The 21,061-nt window shown below is 45.0% G+C and overlaps 3 protein-coding genes across 3 annotated transcripts; 2 read left to right on the top strand and 1 right to left on the bottom strand.

Annotated features, from left to right (window-relative positions):
- Positions 1-1,911: 1,911 nt before the first annotated feature.
- On the bottom strand, positions 1,912-5,275 carry LOC123397458. Its single transcript, XM_045091986.1, has 2 exons — positions 5,264-5,275; positions 1,912-2,406 (listed from the first exon to the last, which is right to left on the bottom strand). The coding sequence occupies exons 1-2, from the start codon at positions 5,273-5,275 to the stop codon at positions 1,912-1,914; spliced, it is 507 nt and encodes a 168-aa protein (XP_044947921.1).
- Positions 5,276-8,689: 3,414 nt separating this feature from the next.
- LOC123395226 lies at positions 8,690-12,086 on the top strand. The gene is made up of 8 exons (XM_045090181.1): positions 8,690-8,888; positions 8,972-9,028; positions 9,173-9,298; positions 10,298-10,373; positions 10,508-10,600; positions 10,690-10,803; positions 10,928-11,015; positions 11,735-12,086. Exons 1-7 carry the CDS (start codon positions 8,791-8,793, stop codon positions 10,979-10,981), a joined length of 618 nt encoding a protein of 205 aa, XP_044946116.1. The 5' UTR covers positions 8,690-8,790; the 3' UTR covers positions 10,982-11,015; positions 11,735-12,086.
- A 3,079-nt stretch (positions 12,087-15,165) lies between these two features.
- LOC123395225 lies at positions 15,166-17,064 on the top strand. The gene has a single exon (XM_045090180.1). The coding sequence runs from the start codon at positions 15,254-15,256 to the stop codon at positions 16,865-16,867; it is 1,614 nt and encodes a 537-aa protein (XP_044946115.1). The 5' UTR covers positions 15,166-15,253; the 3' UTR covers positions 16,868-17,064.
- Positions 17,065-21,061: the final 3,997 nt, after the last annotated feature.

Genomic DNA, 21,061 nt, shown 5'->3' with positions numbered 1-21,061 from the left:
GTTTACCTAGAAATTGGTTTCTCAACCTGCTACATTTAATTTCCTTTACCGTGCATAGTTACATATATACTATTTATGGATTATATTCTACGCTCACTTCAATGAAGAAAATCATAAATTGTTGATTGGGTTTCCATTAAATGAGTTGTGTGTGTCTACCCATGTCGAAGTATCAGATGAAAGAAAGCATGTGATAATGCTGATAAATTGAAACTATGGCTCCTTTTCATAGGCCCACTGGATCATGCCTACTCAGTTGCAGCTTGAATTCTCCTAGCATAGGAAAACCTTGAAACCTGGATCCTATAAATCTGAGCGAACTAAATGATACTCCCTCTGTAAACAAAATTTGAAACACTGAAAGCTAAGGGGGTTTGTTGGAACTTTCATTAATTGCAATAGATCATCTCTGGTGAAGAAATCAGATGAGAGATACTTGTACATTATTTTTGAAGGCAAGATACAATCCTATACATTACGAAAATATGTATCATTTTATTGGACAAGTGGATGGTCTACGATACACGGGCCTTTGGCCTATTATAATTAATATATTACACTATAAAATGCTCATAAAAATATGATCATTGTAAGTAACATCTTACACTACAAATACACACCAAATTGTGTAATATAATATTACAACTCCGTGTTCTAACATAATTTTTAACACTATCGTATAACATTCAAAATAGATGGACGCGGCAACGCGCGTCTTTAATGATCTAGTACAGTACATCACAATCCAGCAGAACTATCCAATGCCCAAAGACATCCTTTGATTCTGAAACCAAGAACACGAGCAAAACTAAGACAATAATAAGTCGCAATGTAAATGAAATTTTTATGCACATCAAACCTGCCATCAGAGACACACTTCTACTCGGCAACAGCGAATGTTTTGAGAAACAAGCCTAAGTTTTATCATCATCACCATGGATTTCCCCAATTTTAAATAAATACAGCGAAAATATATTATGGTGATGTTTGCAAAGCAGGTATAATCGCAAAATCGTCCTCACACGAGAACGATAAAGCAGAAACAAAAAAAGATTCAAATGAGTAGAATCAGCATGCCGCAGACATCCAAGAAAGGAATTAGCAGCATTAAATCTCAAGCCTCTTGGTTTGCGTCATTGAGCGCCGACACACACAAGGAGTTAAGGACACACACGTGCAGTTCGGTGGTGATCGTGCTACTATTTTTATACATTGTTAACCTGCTTATTAGTATAGGCTACTGATGAGAAGTTATGTCTAGCTGCGTCGGACGGTTGTCCGTCCTTTGCGGTTCTTTGAGAGTGAGCAATCCCATTTCCTAGTGGTCAAGTCATGATTAGAAATATTGTGAAAGAAAGTGAAATGTCCTATCGTCGTATTTAATGATAAATTTTGGTGAGATGTAATCTAATGATTTGGTGCAATGTGATTTAATGATGAAACTTGGAGAATTGGAAATTTAAATTTAATGAGCCACATATATTTGTAATGTGCGGCTAGCCTATGCACTGTCTAGTAGTTCCTGAACTTACTGAAATCAAATTTCACATTTGATGTCTGAATATTCTTGCTATAATTAATCGTATTTAGGTTCTTTCTTTTTCTTGCTCTTTTATCTTTCATGGCTGTACCTTCTCCAAGAATAACTATACATGATTCTCTCACAAAAGAAAGCAGGGAGTGATGATTTCAAGACTTATGCAGGTCGAAGGGAAACAAGAGTGATCCTTTGCACGGCTCTAGGAGCCCTGGGGGGCACCTCAGCCTGTCAAATGTGAGTGCCTCTGTGCCTAAAGTACTTATATCAATTGTTAAATTAGAACTCCCGGTTACCCCTCCCATTTCGCAATTGGAATGGAAAAATGAGGCAACTACCATCCTATTACTATACAACTGCCATGGAAGATCCAATCAATCCCCAACCCTCAAAACACCCCACACAAAATAGGTGTGGAGACTTACCTTGGGCTCGCCGTCAAGGAAGATGGTGGAGTCGGCGACGTAGGGGAGGAGGGAGCGGCCGTTGCGGGGGGTTGAATGGATGGCGACACCGCGCGCGCGGGAGGCGGCGTCGAAGGCGAAGACGGACTTGAGGCCGTGCCTCTCCAGGATATCCCCCACCTCCAGCTGGTCCTGCGTGTACCCGCACAGGGGCGACCGGAACACGGCCACCGGCCCCCGGCCGCGGCGGACGAGTTGCACCTCCACCTCAGGCGCGGCCGCCGGCTCGGATCCGGGCCTCCCGTTCTGGGCAGAGGCCGGCAGCTCCGTCAATCTGCGTCTCACGCCAACCCCAATCTGCACGCACGTCGCCTCGGGACGGCGACCTGCTGTGGTGGTCTCGCGACCGTCGTCGGCCTCGTGTGCTCCTCCTGTCGCCGGATTAGACGGGCCGCCGCCTGCCCTCTGTCCCCAACCTCGTATGCTCAATCACTAATGATATAGGGACCGCGGGTTAGTTCGGATTAAATTCAGGGGGTTTTCATAAAAAGTGAAAAACGGTTTGACCCGACTTACACAAGGACTGCGGGTTAATTACTTGAAACGACAGGGACTTTTTTGCATATATATATATATATATTATATGTATATAGGGTCGCGCTATTCGTCACCCTAGGTGAGGAATAGTTATTCTTCACCCCCTCTATTTTCACATTAATACACCGTAATTTTACATTTTTTAAATTTTAATCTTATCTCATACGTAAAAAGAGACCGTAAAAAAATACATAGCCACCGTAAAATATATTTTATGTCACGTAAAATTACAAACATAAAACACAGTGTAAATTATACATAAAATGCGATTTTTCTGGTCTTATGATCTATATTTTTGTTTTATTATGGCAAATTTTTTGTAGTTAATCAATATAAATGTATCTATTTGCATTTCAAATTTTATTTATTTATGAAATGGTCGTAAAATTACCTCGAGTGAGGAATAATTTATTCTGCACCCTCAGTGATGAAATATATATATATATATATATATATAATACTAGCAAAAGGGCCCGTGCGTTGCAACGGAAGAAAAACAATTATAATCTCCAATGATGCTGATCATATTATGTCTTTAAAATAATAAGACATTTCTTGAAATGCTTGAACATTTTTTGAATCAGCAAACATTTTTTTTCAATTGCAGTCAAAAAATAATACACATTTTTTTCTTCAAAATCATGAAGTTTTATTATTTTCACCAACATTGTACCCCATATAAAGAAAGGTCTTAATTAAGGATGTAAATATTATTTTGGAAATAATTAACATGAAAGATAAGATTACATTTGAAATCTACATATGATTTAAATTATTTCGTATATAACTTCTGAAACTTGAAGTTAGAGTTTAGAAGATATGAATATATAAATGTATTCGAATCTGCAAAAAATAGAAACGTTAAAAAGAAAACAGTTGGGCCAAAGTTCTTGAAACGCCTCATATAATAAAGGTACTGTATTAACTAAGGATGCAAACACAATTTCAGAAATAATTATCATAAAAAATAATATTATATTTGAAGTCTATATATTTTTAAACCTACTTCATGTATAACTTTTGAAATTTAAAGTTAGAATTTAAAAGATATAAATATTTAAAAATATATTTTAATCTGCAAAAATAGAAACATTAAAAAAATTGAACAGAAGTTGCAACAGTGCAACTCTAACGTACGTCAGCCTGAAATTAAGTAGAAAAAACAAACGAAGAAACTTGGTGGAGGTGGGGTCGAACTTGGGTATCCTGCAGGAAAGTTGAAAGCTCTAGCCACTCGGGCTACTGTCAATCTAATGTATTTAGAGAGGCCGATCGCTAGATGAACCAAACACACTGGACTGCGAATTTAAAACAGACGACAGAAGCGGTACACGCTTTATTAGTAGGTAAAGAGGTAAATATATAGATATAGATGCATTTTTTTTCTTGGTGGAACAATCCGGCCCAACAATCCTAATCCTGGCCTAGTCCTCCTGTTTCACGACGAGCCTAGACTGGGCTGGTTAGGGCCGAACTCGGTTACAAACACACTCGTGGCCCAGGCCGAGTCGTCCACTCAGCCCTGCATCTTCCCCGTCCCATTGAAATCACTAATTAGCCAATCCACTTTTCAACGATTACTCTCATTTTTACAGGATGCAATAAATGGTGCACTGCATGCGTGTCATTTGTCGCAACCTGAGAGTTTTTTCTTTTTTCATAGATCTATATTTTCAAAATGTTTTATCTCCTAAACCGTGTGTTCAAATCTTGAACCGTTTTCACCGTTTGCTTTCTCGCGTCGAGATCTTCAAAATTAGATCCCATGTTGGTAGGTTTTGACGAACTTTTTTTTTTTCCAAAAAAACCGGAAGAAAAATCGGACGAATAAATCGTGCCTCACGCGATAGAAAAAAAAATAGAAAACACGTTTTTTCCCTTTCCGAGAGGCACGGATCGTGCCTCTCGCGAAGGCAAAACCGTGTCTCTCGCGAAGGCAAAACCGTGCCTCTCGTGAAAAAAAGCAAAAAACGTGTTTTTCCCCTTTCCGGAAGAGGCACGAGCGTGGCTCTCGCGAAGGCAAAACCATGCCTTTCGCGGAAGCAAAACTGTGTCTCTCGCAAAAAAAAACATAAAACACATTTTTTCTTTCGGTAGACTCGCAAAAGCAAAACCGTGCCTTTCGCGAAAGCAAAAACGTGTCTTTCGCTAAAAAACAGAAAAGGCACGGGCGTGCCTCTCGCGAAGGAAAAATCGGGCTTTTTGCTGAAACAAAACCGTGTCTCCCGCAAAAAAAGCAGAAAACACGTTTTTTCCGTGCCTCGCGGAAGCAGAACGGTGTCTCTCGCAAAAAAAAAACAAAAAATGTGTTTTTTCGCGTAAAAAAACAGAAATCCATTTTTTTTATTTTTTAAAAGTTACTAAAGACCGATGAAAAACTGAAACACAAAAAAATAAAAATAAAACCACTTAAAAAAGATTGAAAAAGCATGTAGAAGAATAAAAAAATTTAAAAAAACGCTCAGAGCACGACACATGCCGGCGATTGGAAACACGTCAAGTAACGACACGCAGGTCCGAAGAAGCGTTCACTAACTAGTTACTCTCCGTCCCATCCACGTCCTTTGCACGATGGGCGGACGGAGTGAGAGCAACTCTAGCAGACTATGTATATTCACGACCTGCAAACGCGTTTTGCAGTTCGTCGAAGTGGGGTTTTACGGGACGAAAAGTTGCGCTGCAGAACAGAACCTGCATAATAAAACTGCATATTTGAAAAATAAACATTCGCGGGCATGTTCAGAACCACAGTCATGATCATACAACACTACATTCATGATCATACAACACTACATTCAGTACTAGAGGGGGGCATCACTTACTGGAGCTACTACCTATACTACCGCATTACGCAAAATGGAGCTCACCGGAGTCGTGCTCGTGCAGTAGTAGATAGCCTACATTTAGTCGCCGTCCTCGTCGGAGGAGAGCTCGACGTAGATGCGCTTCTGCGCAGTAGCTTCGCGGCGCCACTCCTCCACCTTGTGGCCGAAGGCGATGGCCGACGCGACACCCTGCGCGTAGAGCACGGTGTCGATCTCCTCCTTCCTCCGACGGCGCTGCTGGTCCTCTTCGGCCTCTCGTGCACTCCGCGCCAGCAGCACGGGCAGGAGGCTATCCGCCTTCGCCGGAGAGAGGAAGTCCTCCGGTCCGACGACGGCCCCGACACGTCGCTCCGGCACTGCCTCGGCCTCCGGCTCCATCTTCACTGACGGGAGCTCTTCGAGCTCCCTCTTCACCGGTGGGGCGGAAGAGGACGAGCGGGAGTTCGACGCCTTGATTGAGCTGCTGCCGGAGAAGAGGCGGCTGCGCGCGCGGTCGTACTCCTCTGTCTCGCGACGGCGGCGGCGTCAGGCCCCAGCGTGTGTACCGGCGGGCGGCCCGCTTACGGACGGCTTCGGATCTGAAGCGACGAGCCCTCTCGGGGACGTCATTCCTATAGCTACCGGAGCTGGCCATGCGCGGCGGTGGATTGGAGCGGCTACGTGGCGTAATGGAGGCGCGCGGCGGTGGATTGGAGGCGCCGGCGGTGAGGTAGGGGCTTTTCGCGGCGGCGGAGGGATAGAGTTTTGACCCGCATCCAGCGGTCGAACCCGCAGTTATACCGGTCGAGGGGTCGCGTTTACGTCACCGCAAAAAAATTCAGGCCGGGCCGCGTTTGCAGTGTCTGCTCTGACAGAAAAATGAACCCAAACCCGTATAGTCGTCGGATTTTTTATGGGCCAGCCGTTTTGCGGGGTCTGCTAGAGTTGCTGTGAGTCCCTCCGTCCCTGCCCACCACCGGCGAGCAAAGAACTCGTCGGCGGTCACCTGCTGCTGCCGCCCACCAACCCCCGCTCCCAGCGGCACCGGCAAGGCATCACCCTCTCCAGGCCTTAACAACAAGAGCAGGAGCAGCACAAGAATCGGACCAAGGTATGTATCCCCATCCCCATCTCTGACTAGAGTATGTACTTTACATCTGATGCTGGATGGCTGCCGTCTGTATTTTAACGCCGGGAAGGAATTCAAGGAGCAGCGAGCTCGCCAGGCAGAGGCAGGCCGCCATCTTCCACTTCAGGTACTTTATTTATTATATACTGGGAACATTCAGAATCTGTGAAGAAGGGAATGCAGTCAACAGTTAACTGAATTTCCTGTTTAGTTCTCTTGGCTGCTCCAGTGGCGACCAATAACTGCATGCCCACCTCGGAGAGAGGATAAGCGATTCAAATCCATCAGCACAGCAGGTTCTGCTTCATCCATCCTTGTTGACTTCCACCAGATGCTCCACAACAAGATTTGACTCAAGTGTCAACATGATGATGTACCAAGAAAATAGCCACCCACATTGAACTCCACAAAGAAATTCAAGCTGCGGGAACCTAGATTATGCAGCGCAAACATCCATGAAACTTGATTCAAATATTAATTATCCTAATAAAATCACTAACAGGAACCCTAACAAACCCCTCCCAAAAACCCTAATCAACCATCGATGACTACGACAAATCCAACCATCAAAACATGTCGATCAACAATGTGACCTCATATCGACAAGATCAAGTGTCAAATCATCAAAATCGACTACAAATGGCAGCCTTTTCATCGGAAAGCAGGGAAAAGAGAAGAGACGCGCAGCTCTACCGTACACGGGCGGATCAGCGCCATCGTGTCGACGAAGGGTGGCCATGGTATCTCCCTCAACACCGGCACCAGGGGCCACCACACCATGTATCAACCTCCGCCTCCGGTCCTCGACCTCACCAACACCAAATCCCCTACCTCGATGATGTCACCATCCACTGCCCTTCCTCTCCCTTTACCAAGCGATGTGATCAAGGCATGTAAAAAATGATGGACAAAAAGGTTTAACTGCAAAAAAAAAAAAACCACGACCCGGTGCACTTTACTCCAGCTCAATGCGTGGACCGGTCAAACAATGTCACTGCAGCAAAATACGAGGAAAAAACATAGCGAGTGACTGAATGCTTCCATTCTAGTGACGTGTCAATCTTTCAATAAATGACCAAAGTGACTATGATGGACACGTTTAGTGACCCAAAGTGCATTTTATTTGACCTTTTTTGGCACATACCCGTTATCTCAAGTTTTTGATATATAACTTATTGAATGAAAGCCGAAATGGTCGTCCGAGTAACTATGGACGCATGTTTCCAGTTGATGAGCATGAAAGAATCAATGTTAGGCTAACTGAATCATTTGTAATTCATATGAGAATATTGTATGAAATATCAGTTGAGAAACGAACGAATAAAGACATATGTTTTATCTTTCACTAAATATATATAAATATTATATGAAAACAACCGAAAATTCTTTAAGCACTAAATATATAATTTTAATATTCCTTTTTATTAATATTTGAAGATCGATATAGGGCGACACTATATATTCGAGTCTAATAATAAATTAATTAGGAAATAAAATTCCTATTCATGTTACCCGATTTCATTTCACCAAACCGGCTTATTTAGCCCTCACATACCATAATGTTTTCTCTGAACTAGGTCAAATAGTAATTTGTAAAATAAGTAAAATAAAAAAATTAACATGTCCTCCCACCCTTTTTTGTCCGATCAAAATTTATACAAAACACTTTCACTTATCATAGTTCATCTCTTCACTAAACATATTCCGATTTTATCGATATTTTACGTATAATTTCTTCAACTGCAATTTACAAGTACAAACAATATGATCATGCTCGGGTTTTGGGTACATAATTTTTAATAATCACTGTATGCGGGATTTCTTGTGCAAACTGAAAACTATAATTGCTGATTTTTTATAATTTTCTGAAGCTAGTTTGGGATGTTGAAAGAAATCTTTGCTAAAATAAAAATAATTCCAAGCCCAAGCAAGGTGGCGCATTAATTAAAAGTCAATTTACCTCACATTAGTGTGTTCAAGTGTGCATTTATATGTATACTTATCCAGAGTTCCATAAGTATGTATATAATTAGTAAATTGTTATAGAATCTTGAAGAGGATTCTAGGGTATAATAGTATCAAGTTTAGATACAATTAACTCATATTTCAATATTTATCAATCATATGATTTTTCTCTTGGTGGAATAATCCGGCCCAACATTCTAATCATGCATGGGCTTCATCCTCTCCCAAGCTCTCTCTCTCTCTCTCTCTCTCTCTTTTGTGGCCCAGGCCCTGCCTCCCGTCCCCCACCCCCATCCTTTCCACGGTGGCCGGAGCGAGTCCCTCCCCTCGCCGCCCACCGGACCGGAGCAAACCATGAACTCGTCGGCGGTCACCTGCTGCTGCCTCCCACCAAAACCCTCTCCTGGTGGCCCTCGCCTTAACAACAAGAGCAACGCAAAAATAGGACGAAGGTACGCCCATAGTCCCGCTCAATATCTCCATCTCCAACTGCACATCTGATGGTGTATGTCAATAATCCCGGGAAGGAATTCAGGGACCTGGTGCTCAGGAGCAGCGAGCTCGCCACGCTCGCCGCCATCTTCCACTTCAGGTACAAAATTCAGAATCTGAGCTCCCTCTGAAGATGGGAGACTCATATGCAGTCAACAGTTAACTGAATTTCTTGTTCTGCTCTGTTCTGAGTCTGACTGACAAGTGCGCTTGTTTATTCCTCTTGGTATCTTGGCTGCTCCAGCGGCACCAAGCCGAGCTACCTTGGCGTGCAGAAGAGCCCTCCATCCCTTGCATTGTGCCCGGCGACAAACAACTGCGTGTCCACGGCCGAGCGGATCAGCGATTCCAATCACTACGCTCCCCCATGGTAACCATTATTTGTGCTTTGTTCTTCTTACACCATGTATGTATGTATGTACGTTCTCCTGATGCATTACAATCACTGCTTGTCCTGCGTTTGTGCATATACAGTTGCTGTATATGTGCTGTGGACACACAATGGGCCCTATCTTTATGTTAAAATCCAATTGTTCCCCATTTTGAAACTGAACACCCAGGGAACCTTAACCGCAGCATAGACTTTTGGTTCAACAATAGGCCTGCTTCATCCATCCTTAATTTGTACGTATGCTGTACGCACTGTGGGATGTTTGATTCGGTATAAGATAAATTCAGCGAGTAAGAAACTGCAGATTCCAAAATATGAAGAAAAAAAAAGCCTATCTGCATTTTCTAAAAACAATAATGCATCTGTTGACTCCAAATCTTTAACAAAACCAGCACTTTCCCTTAGTATAATAACAAGTGTCTGCCTTGAGCAGTGCTCACGATCTGCTGGGTGTCGATTTGTCCTGCATATGTGCATATACACTAAGTGATTCAAATCCATAAGAGGTAGGAGTATATTGTAAGATTTTGGTTCGACAATAGGCCTGCTTCTTTAATCCTTCGTCCGGCGTATGCATTATGTAATATGTGTGATTCGGTTTATTCCGTAAGTCAGGAATAAGCAATATATTCAGTAAGTCAGGAATTGCAATTCTAAATAGTATGACAAAATAAGAGTCACTGATATCTGCAATTTCTAAAACAATTCTTTGAAGTAATCTTCGTTTCTAAAACTAAACTTTGCCTCGTTGCAGCATTTTTGAGGAACAACGTTTTCCCTTTCTGAACAAGTGTCTGACTTGCGCACTGCTGACAGTCTTCTTTGCAAACGAAATTTTCATTCATGAATGCTGTATTACATATTCCGTCTAATCATCAGGTGCTCCTTTGGTAGCTCTTTAATATATCTGCATTTTGTAAAAATGTTTGAAAGATTAATCTGTAGTGTGGAGTACTGATCATGACTTCTTTTATTCAGGAATTACAATCCCAAGGATGGTCCTAGGGGTAAACCCATAAGCAAAGATGAGGCCATGAAAGAGCTCATTGAAGTTGTAAGTATGAACAGGACATCACAGGGAAAGATCATGATCTTGTTTCTGTTATGGGCACTGGAGGGCAAACTGTATTAAGTGATATAAGCATGTTGTATCTAGTTGCAGTTTTGAACTTCGATGTCTATTGGCAGGTGACGAACACAAAGCCTGACAACTTCAGTCCACGCATAGTAGAGAAAGGAGACGACTATGTCCGAGTTGAATACGAGAGCCCTATATTTGGGGTACCGCTTTATTACCCCTGTGATCCACATGCTCGCACAAGTGTAAATTGCCCTGTTATTCACTTCTAACTGATTATTCCTCCGTGCAGTTTGTAGACGATGTCGAGTTCTGGTTCCCTCCTGGCAACAAATCAATTGTTCAGTATCGGTCAGCATCTCGGTCAGGATTCATTGACTTCAATGCAAACAAGAAGAGAGTAAAGGCAAGCATACATGAACGCGCCCATCATTTCTGTCACTTGGACTGCAGTACTGTATATCCTGACAAACCCTGTGAATCAAATATCGCACGTCATGGTATGATGTGCGATTATTGTTTTGTGGCAGGCGCTGAGATTGGCACTGGAAAAGAAGGGCTGGGTTTCAGAAAACAGCTTCTGAATATGAGCTAGAACAGCTATAAATTGATCAGTTGGTATTAGCACTTCTCCTCTTACTTTATCACCCTACTGAAATGTCTACTGGGAAATTGGTAATATCATGGCCAGAAAGAGGTGTTTTCGAGGATGCTTTGCACGCAGAGCACATCCTAATCAGTAGCAGCACTACTGCACATATCTGAGTGCATGCATCGTTTGCTCTCCAAACCAATTAGCAGCATTGTGATGATACCATACCATACGGCAGCATATGCAACTTTGTGAGGCATACATGGGTGGAATATCTCCTCCATTGAACTTGGAGGTGCATATCCATCGAAAGGCATCAACTTTGGGTGCTGTTCACGCAAAGTGGGGGGCTGGAGATGTCACATTGCTCCATCTCTCTCTTCTTTTCCCCTTGTTTCAAAACCTCTCCTGCCGAATCCCATTTGGTCAGCGCTGCCGCTGACCGTCCGCTTCGATTGGTGGCACAGCTCTGCACACCAGAAACAAAGTTAAAAATCGCGGCCACTTGAGCGCCTAGCGTCTCAAGAAACTAACTAGCTAGGCATTGCACTGCACTGTCAAGGATGGCATCATGATGTCTGGTTTGACAAAAGGAAAACCAAATTGTTGAGGTGCATATGTGATGCAAAAGAAAGCATATCTTGATTTTGATTTTGCTTGCACATATATATTTGCATATACTGTGCCGAATCGAGTGAGGTGCCTATCAGTATCATGACCCATGACTGCTGCTTTTGATTTCCAGCCAAGCCAAAGCCAGGCCAGGAGGAAGAGCCAGGCGCACTCACTATGCAACAATGGAATGGAGTCAAAAGGAGCACCCATGCCATTGAGGAGTCAAACCCAACAAAATCTAGTGTACTCCTTCTCTTTTTTTTGACTGCCTAGTGTACTACTACCACTACTTTTGCTACTTAATTGACTTAGTGCACTCGTACGACACTTGGTGGCTAGCTTTCGTCGACCAGGTGTCGATCACGCAGGACTCCTGCGACAAAAAGAGTGCTCGATATATATTTATTTTTCAATATCCAAGTGGCAAAACCAGAGCAAGAGCCAGCTAGGATGCCATGTCATTGAAGTGGTTTCATCTTTCATATGCACTTGTCTTGGGTTTAATTTTTTTATAGAGTAGACTTGGGAAGGGTTTGGCAGATTAAAAGCACACATGTTTTTTTTGCTTCTTTTGGGGTATGACCAATATGATTCATGCATGCATGGTTGACAATTAGAAAGCATCTTTACATGGCGTGGACCAAATGTGATGATATGGCAACGGTGGGTGCATATGCAGATGCAGCAACTCACCTCAAGCCTGTACTCAATCTATCCATCTCCTATCTAGCTAGGCTGTCTGCATGCATGATTGCATCCTGCTACTTTCCTAACACTAGCCAGTAGTCCTACTATCTTATTGTGCATTCCCTAACATCTTCCCTAACACATGCCCGACACTGAGGACAACTCCAACACGGATGAATGAATCGGACACACCAAACGTCCGCAGACACGTCCATGGACACGGATAGAGGAGCCGACCATTCAATCAACCGCATGCACCAAATGTCCCATATATGTTGATCAATACCAATTTTATCATATGCCATGCAAACATATACAATCACAACCAAAAAGCAGTAGAAGTTCAACATGCGTCCGATCACAAAAGTTGCTAGTCTGGCTGTTTTCGTGCAAAAAAAGTCATTTTTGTGCCTCGCAATTCGGCTGTCCGTGTCAAATTCTTCACTTTTGTGCCCGTCTCCTCCGCAATGGCCACCCCTCCAACTGGCCCGCGAGATGCTTGAACATCCTAGCATGGTAGGCTTGCATGGTGTGCTGTCAATGGATTACTTTGAAGCATGAAGACGGATCACCTTGTTGTGATAGGGATCGAAGTGCTTGAACACCCTAACACAGTAGGCTTGCACGAGCTTCGATGCCTCACAGTCCAAGTCTTTCATCTTCAAGGTCAACATTTTAGCATCATCCAAGTTGGCCATGACTTGAACCCTCTTTAAGTTTGATCTTCTTCTCCATCGCCGCCACGAACTTGTTAAACTTCTTGGCCTTCTTTTCCTACTTCACGTCATGGCGCTTGAGACATGCCTTCTCCTTTGTCATGATGTCCTCGAACCTTTCCATTATCTTGGCGGTCGCACCTTCTCGCTTCTCCTTCTCCTCCTCTCACTTCCTCCCTGGTGCCTTTTGAACTTTTTGGCTGGCTCAAACCCACTTTTATTGGGGTGGTTAGATCACCATTTTCATCTTCATTGGGGATGGCGGTGGTCTTGACGGAATTGGCAACGAAGTGGAGCCACTTGAGTTGCGCATCCAACATTTGAGACACGATGTTGGATGGCAAAAAACATTCGGACGCCCCGCTTTTAGGGGCGATTTGGTGATCCGGGTTGAAGTTGCCCTTAGTTTCCAGCTTTGCATTGACCAGAGTTGTCGACCAAACATGAGACAAAAAGAGTGCTCAATACATATTTATTCTTCAATATCGAGGTGGCAGAGCCGGAGCAAGTGCCCACTAGGTTACCATGTCACTGAAGTGATTTCATCTGCAGTTGTCTTGGGGTTGAGGGTGAAAAGTAGCTAGAATTCAGAAGAGTATTTGTTTGAGGGTAGACTTCGGAGTCTGACTAAAAGCAGCCATGTTCTTTGTGCTTCCTTTGGGGTATGACCAATATGATTCATGCGTGCATGGTTGACAATTAGAAAAGCTAGCTAGCTAGTAGCAGCATCTTTCCATGGCGTGGACCGAATGTGATGATATGGCAACGGTGGGTGCAGATGCAGATGCGGCAACTCTCAAGGCTGTACTCCGATCCATCCATCTAGCATGATTGCCTCCTCTCCTAGCTAACTTTCCTAACACTAGTCACTAGTACTAACGTACTAGCTAGTACCTTAATATTACTAATTTATATGCTAATCTGGACTGGAAAATTCTCCATGAAACTTCAAATCACACACCTCAGATCTCTTCTTAGCCAGGCACTGCAATCTGATCACCCACTCACAGGCCAGGTGCTGAATGTCAATCTGAGTGTGTGTGATGGTGACTGAACAGATAAATCATGTCTCCCAACAGTTTCAGCTAAGTGGACTCACACACACACACTAAGCTAGCTTTACACTTAAGCAGTGATGGGATCTGCTCCCTCCACACAATGTGCAACAAGGAAGCAGGTGGATCTAGGTAGCTTAGCTAGCTAGATTAGCTATGAGGCAACAATGTGGTCAAGTCAAAAGAGTTGATGCAGATAGATGGATGGATGGATGGGGATGCATCACCACTCCACCACCTTCACTTGTCTAGCTTCTGGTTTACCAGAAGAATATGATCCACCAGCTAGTGTGAGTGTGACCACACCCCTCTCTCTTCTCTTGCAAACCTCCTTTCCCTGTCCAAAATTAGTCATACGTGTCGGCATGAAGATTCAGCCGACGTCACACCCCTCTTCTCCTCTCTTGCAACCCTCCACCCTCCTCGTCGACACGACAGAGAACGTATGCGATCAAAATAAGACCGGAAAATTTCATTGTCCGAATTTTTTCGTAAAGGAGGATCACCTACGCCTCTGCATCGATCGATTGATGCACACAACCATACATTAATTATCATTGCCGAGATTTTCTTTGTAAGAATGAATTTTTGAATACATTAATTATCATTGCCGAGATTTTCTTTGTAAGAATGAATTTTTGATCCGCTGGTATGATCTAGACGACACAAGGCATGTCATTGTCCTCACGAGCATAGGTTGACGCTCCATGCCCCACCATCCTACAACACATCCTCAAATTGATGCATTTCCATCCCTATATCACCATCACCATCACCACTCACCTTTCACACGTCGCAATTTCGGGCTCTAGATCTTACTATAACGCACCAAACATTCCAAATCAGGTTCCTACCACGCGTTTACGTATCATTCTGTCTTTCTTTGCAATATCTATTTGGTTATTCCTAAAAAACGGTCTTATTTCAAATCAAATTTCAACCATGTGATCATTTTCATCAGCACACTCATCATCTTGTGATTATTTCAAAATTGTAAGAGACTTTTTTGTGCTTGTTGCTTCCCCAATAGTGTTGTCCTAGGAAAGCTCTTGAAACATTTTTGACCTTTAACACCTTTGCATTTCTTAGACTACAACTATCCACTTATATATACACACACGAGGGCAAGTGGTTGGCTCTTGCTCACTTCTTGCTGGTGCGTGCCATTGACAGACAGATCGTTCCACACCGATGCCAATGGCGCGCGAGTCATGGCTGGCCAAGGTCCGGTCGGCCATTTCGTCAAAGCCGTCGTCGTCGGGAGCACCGCCGGCGGGCGCCGGCGGCAAGAAGGGCAACGTCGGCATCCTCGCCTTCGAGGTGGCCAGCCTCGTGTCCAGGCTGCTCCACGTGTGGCGCGCCGTCGGCGACTCGGCCGTGGCGCGGCTCCGGCAAGAGGTCATCCACCTTGACGGCGTCCGCAAGGTCGTCTCCGACGACGACGCCTTCCTGCTCGGCCTCGCGCGCGCCGAGCTCGTCGACGCGCTGCGGGGCGCCGCCGACGCCGTCGCCGCGCTGGCGGAGCGGTGCGTCGACCCCTGTTTGCGTGAGTTCAGGGACGCGCTGCTGGAGTTCGCCGACACCGGCCGCGACCGGCACCGCTGGGCCGCGCCCACGTGGAAGGAGATGGACGCGCGCGCGAGGAAGCTGGAGAAGCAGGTGGCCACCACCGCCGCGCTCCGCAGGGCCATGGAGGAGCTGGCCGAGGCCGAGCACGGCCTCCGGAAGTTCCTCCGGGCCGACGTTGCTGCAAGCGGCGGAGGAGGGTGCCACCGCCGCAGCATGTCGGCGAGCAAGATCTCGGTGGCGTCGGAGCAGCAGCAGCTCATCTTCTCCAAGAAGCAGGACGTGAAGAACCTCAAGCAGACGTCTCTCTGGGGGTGCACCTTCGACGCCGTCGTCTCCTCGCTGGCGCGCGCGGCGTTCACCATCCTCGCGCGCATCAAGCTCGTGTTCGGCGCCGGCGGCCAGGACCAGAGGCACGCGCCGCTGTACCGGAGCCTGACGCTCTCCTCCGCCGTTCACCCGTCCGCCGACGCGCAGTCCCCGCCGCCGCCGTCGCGAAAGTCCATGTCGATGGAGGCCGTGCCGTTCGACGTGGCCGCTATCGTCCAGAGCGCGAAGGGCGGCAGACGGCGCGGCTTCTTCGAGTACAGCTCGGCGACGCTCGTGCCTCCGTCGGGGACGCTGGGCGCGGCGGCCCTGGCGCCGCGGTACGCTGGGCTGGTGATCTCGATCGAGCGGATGGCGCGGTCGCCGCAGCGGCTGGTGGGGCCGGACGAGCGGGACGAGCTGTACGGCATGCTGACGGCGAGCGTGCGCGCGCAGCTCCGGGCGCGGCTGCGCGGTGCGGTGGCCGAGGCGGACGCGGGGCTCGCCGGCGAGTGGCGGGCCGCGCTAGGCGGCATACTAGAGTGGCTGGCGCCCATGGCGCACGCCACGGTGCGGTGGCAGGCGGAGCGCAGCTTCGAGCAGAGGAAGACGACGTCGACGACGGACATAACCCGGATGCCCCCTCGGGGCGGCGGCGGCGGCGGCGGCAACACGTTCCTGCTGCAGACGCTGCAGTTCGCGGACCGGGACAAGGTGGAGGCGGCCGTGGCGGAGCTGCTCGTCGGACTGAACTACGTGTGGCGGTTCGAGAAGGAGATGAGCTGCCGGGCGCTCTTCGCCGTGCACCGCGAGTTCGTGGAGCGAGGCGGCCGCCCCAGCGACTTCGACGGCGCCGACAGCTGCCGAGGAGGAGGACGAGGCCACCACGCCGTCGACGGCGGCGGCAATGGAACAGTAAGCTCGTGCGCCTAGGCCGTCCGATCGGAAACCAACGGATGGGATCCGTGTGTTGAATCGTTTCTCTTATTTCGTCCACCCACCCCTCCCCCTAGTTAGAGGATTTTTGTGGTAATTGGGGCCGGATGGGATCTCTTCTTCACCTTCATCTTGGTGTGAGTGATTAATTAGCATGTAATGATGGTACATAGAAATCAATATTAATTCTCATATACACTATGATAATTAAGAACTAGTACTATCTTCCATCCGTAAAAAGTGTCGCGGTTTTGAACTAACCCCAGTTCAAAACTAATACAGAAGCGCGACACTTATTTTAGACCGGAGGAGGAAGTACTAGTGTTTTCTCCATTTTTTCTTTCTGTGATTGGGAAGGGATGAGATGAGAGATGAAGATGATGGTGAACCAACACACATGCATTTGTGTCTGATTAAGCCCCTCCATCCTCACAGACAGCAACCCTACACTAGAACAGTTGAACTGAGCAAGATGATGATGGTGATGCATCAGTGAGCCCATTGTCCACTGCATGGGAGGCAATGGTGGCAACAGTAAATCCAAGGATGTAGATTTGCTGCTCCTCCTCAACATTCAACAAGTTGCTACATATCTTGTAATCTACCAATCTACTCAAGCACTTACCCTTTCCATCTCATCGGCAGCAACAAAGTTGCTGCTGCTAATTGTTTAATAATCAGGGTGCATGTGGTGGCTGTGACCACAGGAAGAGGTCGTTTGAGATGTAGAGTTGGGGGACACATGGGAGTTGAGTCAATCATGATGGAGGATTCCATCCATCCATGCAGCACATGCCTGGCTAGCTAACTAAGCTAGCTGCTCCTGAATCAGAGAGGCACTTGCAAGACCCTGCTTGCACTAGATTAATCTCTGTGTGTGTGTGTGGCAGTTCAGTTGGAAGAACTATGTATACCCTGATGCATGCACCTATCTGTATTTTTTACATTGGATATCCTTGTGTTCATACACTGGAAGATCTCAATCCCTTTTTGTTTATTTACAGTACCTGCAGCCAGCTCCCCACAGCTGGTTACTTGGTTGTTCCAACACCTAGCTGCTTGTCCTCATTCTGTACTATTATTATTATAGGTTCTTCATGAATTTCTGAAATTGTTCCAACTCATATATATATAAATTATAAAGACAGACCTAAAGCTGACCTATATGTATGCTCTGTCAGGTCTTAATCACATCTTTCGATCCGCTGAATCGCCCTAAATTTCATTCGTTTTGCACATGTCTGCATCCACCTTGCACAGGGGGCTGGGATGAAAGCTCCTGGACATTGATCAGAGAATCATGTCACATGGAGTGTTGCATCTCTGAAAGCACCCTGTAGCTTAAGGGATCAACATGAGCATTTCCCCTTTTTGATGCCATGTCATTGTTAATGAGCTGCGAAACACTCATCTTATCTTCCTTGGACAAGCCCATGCCATTGGCAGTCGGCAGACATATGAAGAAAAAAGTGTCCTTTTTTCTGAAAGAATTTAGAAGGAAATACTTTGAGCAACTGCTGAAAGATGAAGAACAGCTTCTTTAATCATGTCACCGGGGGGATCATGCAGAAAGAGCATAGCGCCGGTGGTTACCTGAATGAAGCTTTAATTCAGATATATTAGTAGTGGTTAGTAGTAGCTGCTGCTCTAATCTCATCATCTCCTGTAGTAGTGTACTCCAAAAGCAGATACACACTCAATCCATGGACCTACCTACCATCTACAACAAAATTAAAACATATGGTATATAGTAGTAGCATGATTTTGTAGAGAACTTTGTCCAACAACAGAAAATAAATAATTTTGTAGCGCTATAAAGATGGGTGTGCAGTGCTTACATGCATGAATGATTGGTTATGTATGTGAAAGCAAATCTTTGCCAAGATTTCATTGGAACAGATAGCAACAAAATTAAGTTATTAACTTATAACCTGGGTTGCTTGTACATATAGAGTTATAGACACGCATTTGATGCTTTAAACTTGACGCATCTTCTTATTCGGAATAGCGCGGTGCAGATCGCAGAAGAATGTACCAACAATCAATTGCTTCCACTTTCTCCTCATCCCACTAATTAAGCTACCCTGCTCAAGTTGTGATTAGGTATATAGTTGATGTTCTACCTTTGTAGGTAAAATTAAAGAAACAGACAAAGGTGCAACTTGGAGCAATAGACTACAAACAAAATAGATATAGTCACTCATGATTCGTCGGCGAGAGCTTTGACTCGAAAACACTCGACTAGCTACCTCGAGTGCGTCGATCCATGGAAGTGGAGTGAGGGGCCTCCAGATTTCGAAAGAAAAGAAAAGCAGCAGATTTTCTTTCTCAAGAGGAAAGCATGTCATGGCATTGATATGGATCTCATTTTTCTCTTATTCTCTTTTTCAAAAGAAGAAACAAAGGGAAGTAAAGTCTAGAATTGTGCTCTGAATTCTCCGATCCAATGACGACGGTGGACCCCTAAAGGCAAAGATGCTCGATCGTGTGTGCGCACAATTGAAAATGAAATTAGAACATGGCCAGGTGCATGATGGTGTCCATGGCCGTGCTGCTGATGGTAATTAAGCAGCATTCATCATCATTTGCAGGGCATTGCTGTAATTAACTACTGTTTTCGATAAATCAATGTAAGAGTCACTAGATAACCAGTGGACATATGACACCATGGTTAGCTGCACAAGGAACCAATATGGATTCCAAATGTTCCTGCACAGGTGGTAATATGGGCATAAAGTTAGGATCGGATTGGGTTTCTGAACAAGTGTCCGTTTCAGTCTTCAGAGAGCTGACTGATGTGTGGACCTTAACTTCCTACTTACAGTACCTCTTGCTTGGCACATAATTAGGTATGTAGGTGCATAGAATCTGCTGCTGTTTTGGTTAATTATCACAGAAACGCCAAGCACATAAAGAAGAAGAATTGATACGATGATATCTTCTATTATTAATCATATTATATACTACTAATAAAGTGCGTTGTGGGGAATATACGGCTCAAAGGTTGGTGTGTGTAGGTTTTATTCGACATTGTCAAAACATTCGATCTCCCTGTGGTTTCTTTATCATGTAACGTTGATCAGGGATGGACAAATGTATGTGTTTATATTAACTTAATTTAGGATGTACATCTTTGTTAATCCACGGAAAGCATGCCTATGGAGACGATTCGTTGGCATCGCGTACATGCTACGAACCTAGGAGGTGACACGAGGCCATATCCCATATGTATATTTTTGCTGAACGATTAAAAGACACAAATATCCTTATGATTACATTTTTTTCGAAAAGGAGGATAACCCCGGCTTCTGCATCTCTTGACGCACACAACCATGTTATACTCTACATCATTTATGCATCAATGTCCTCTTTGCTGACCATATTATCAATAGTTTAGTAATAATGTACAATAAATTGCCAAAAACGAATAACTGATCCATACAAGAAATGAATAATCTCAGACTCAAACTGCGAGAACCTATTTAAAATGAATGCAAAACTTTCCACTTTATAAATTTCAACTTATGTTCGTTTCCACTTAGAACTTCACATATTGTTTATCTTGATGGTCTAGCTACTTGTTGGAGCTAAATCTCTCAATTATCTTCTTCTTGCCATGCATGATGTCGTCGCAACACCGATTGCCATGCAACATGTCATGGATGACACTCTCGTAGTGCAGATCACTATGAACCATAATGTTTTGGACGATGCCATCGCGATGTCGATCACCATGTCGTCTCCTTCTCTTAATGAACCATCCGCGAGTTCATGACACTGCCACCGGCCTCCATTTCGCATGGAGTCCATTCCACCACCATTGCCTCGGATCTTCAGGGCTCTAAAACTAATTGTTGGAGCTAACTCTCTCACCACTCTTCTCTTGGTTGTGTCACACAACACACACGGAAACACAAAAAACACGTGAGTCTGGTTTGGAGCTGCTTCACACAGCCCAACCTTTTCCTTTCTTTCTCTTATTGAAGGAAACATGCTTCATCTTCTAATAAGTAGACTCACGCACACAGTTTAGCCACATGTTCAGCCGCTAACACCACATACTAATACATGCAACTAACAAAACTGACACATGACCTTATCCTTCTCCTAGAAACTCTCCAGGAGCCCTGAACTCGGCCTCAAACAATAGTGCAGTTAACCACCATTACCTATTAACACGACCAAGTTCAC

This window comes from Hordeum vulgare, chromosome 5H (assembly GCF_904849725.1).
Source record: "Hordeum vulgare subsp. vulgare chromosome 5H, MorexV3_pseudomolecules_assembly, whole genome shotgun sequence".
Lineage (NCBI taxonomy): Eukaryota > Viridiplantae > Streptophyta > Magnoliopsida > Poales > Poaceae > Hordeum > Hordeum vulgare.
Note: the sequence above shows the minus strand (reverse complement) of the source record. Positions and strands in the feature narration are given on the sequence as shown.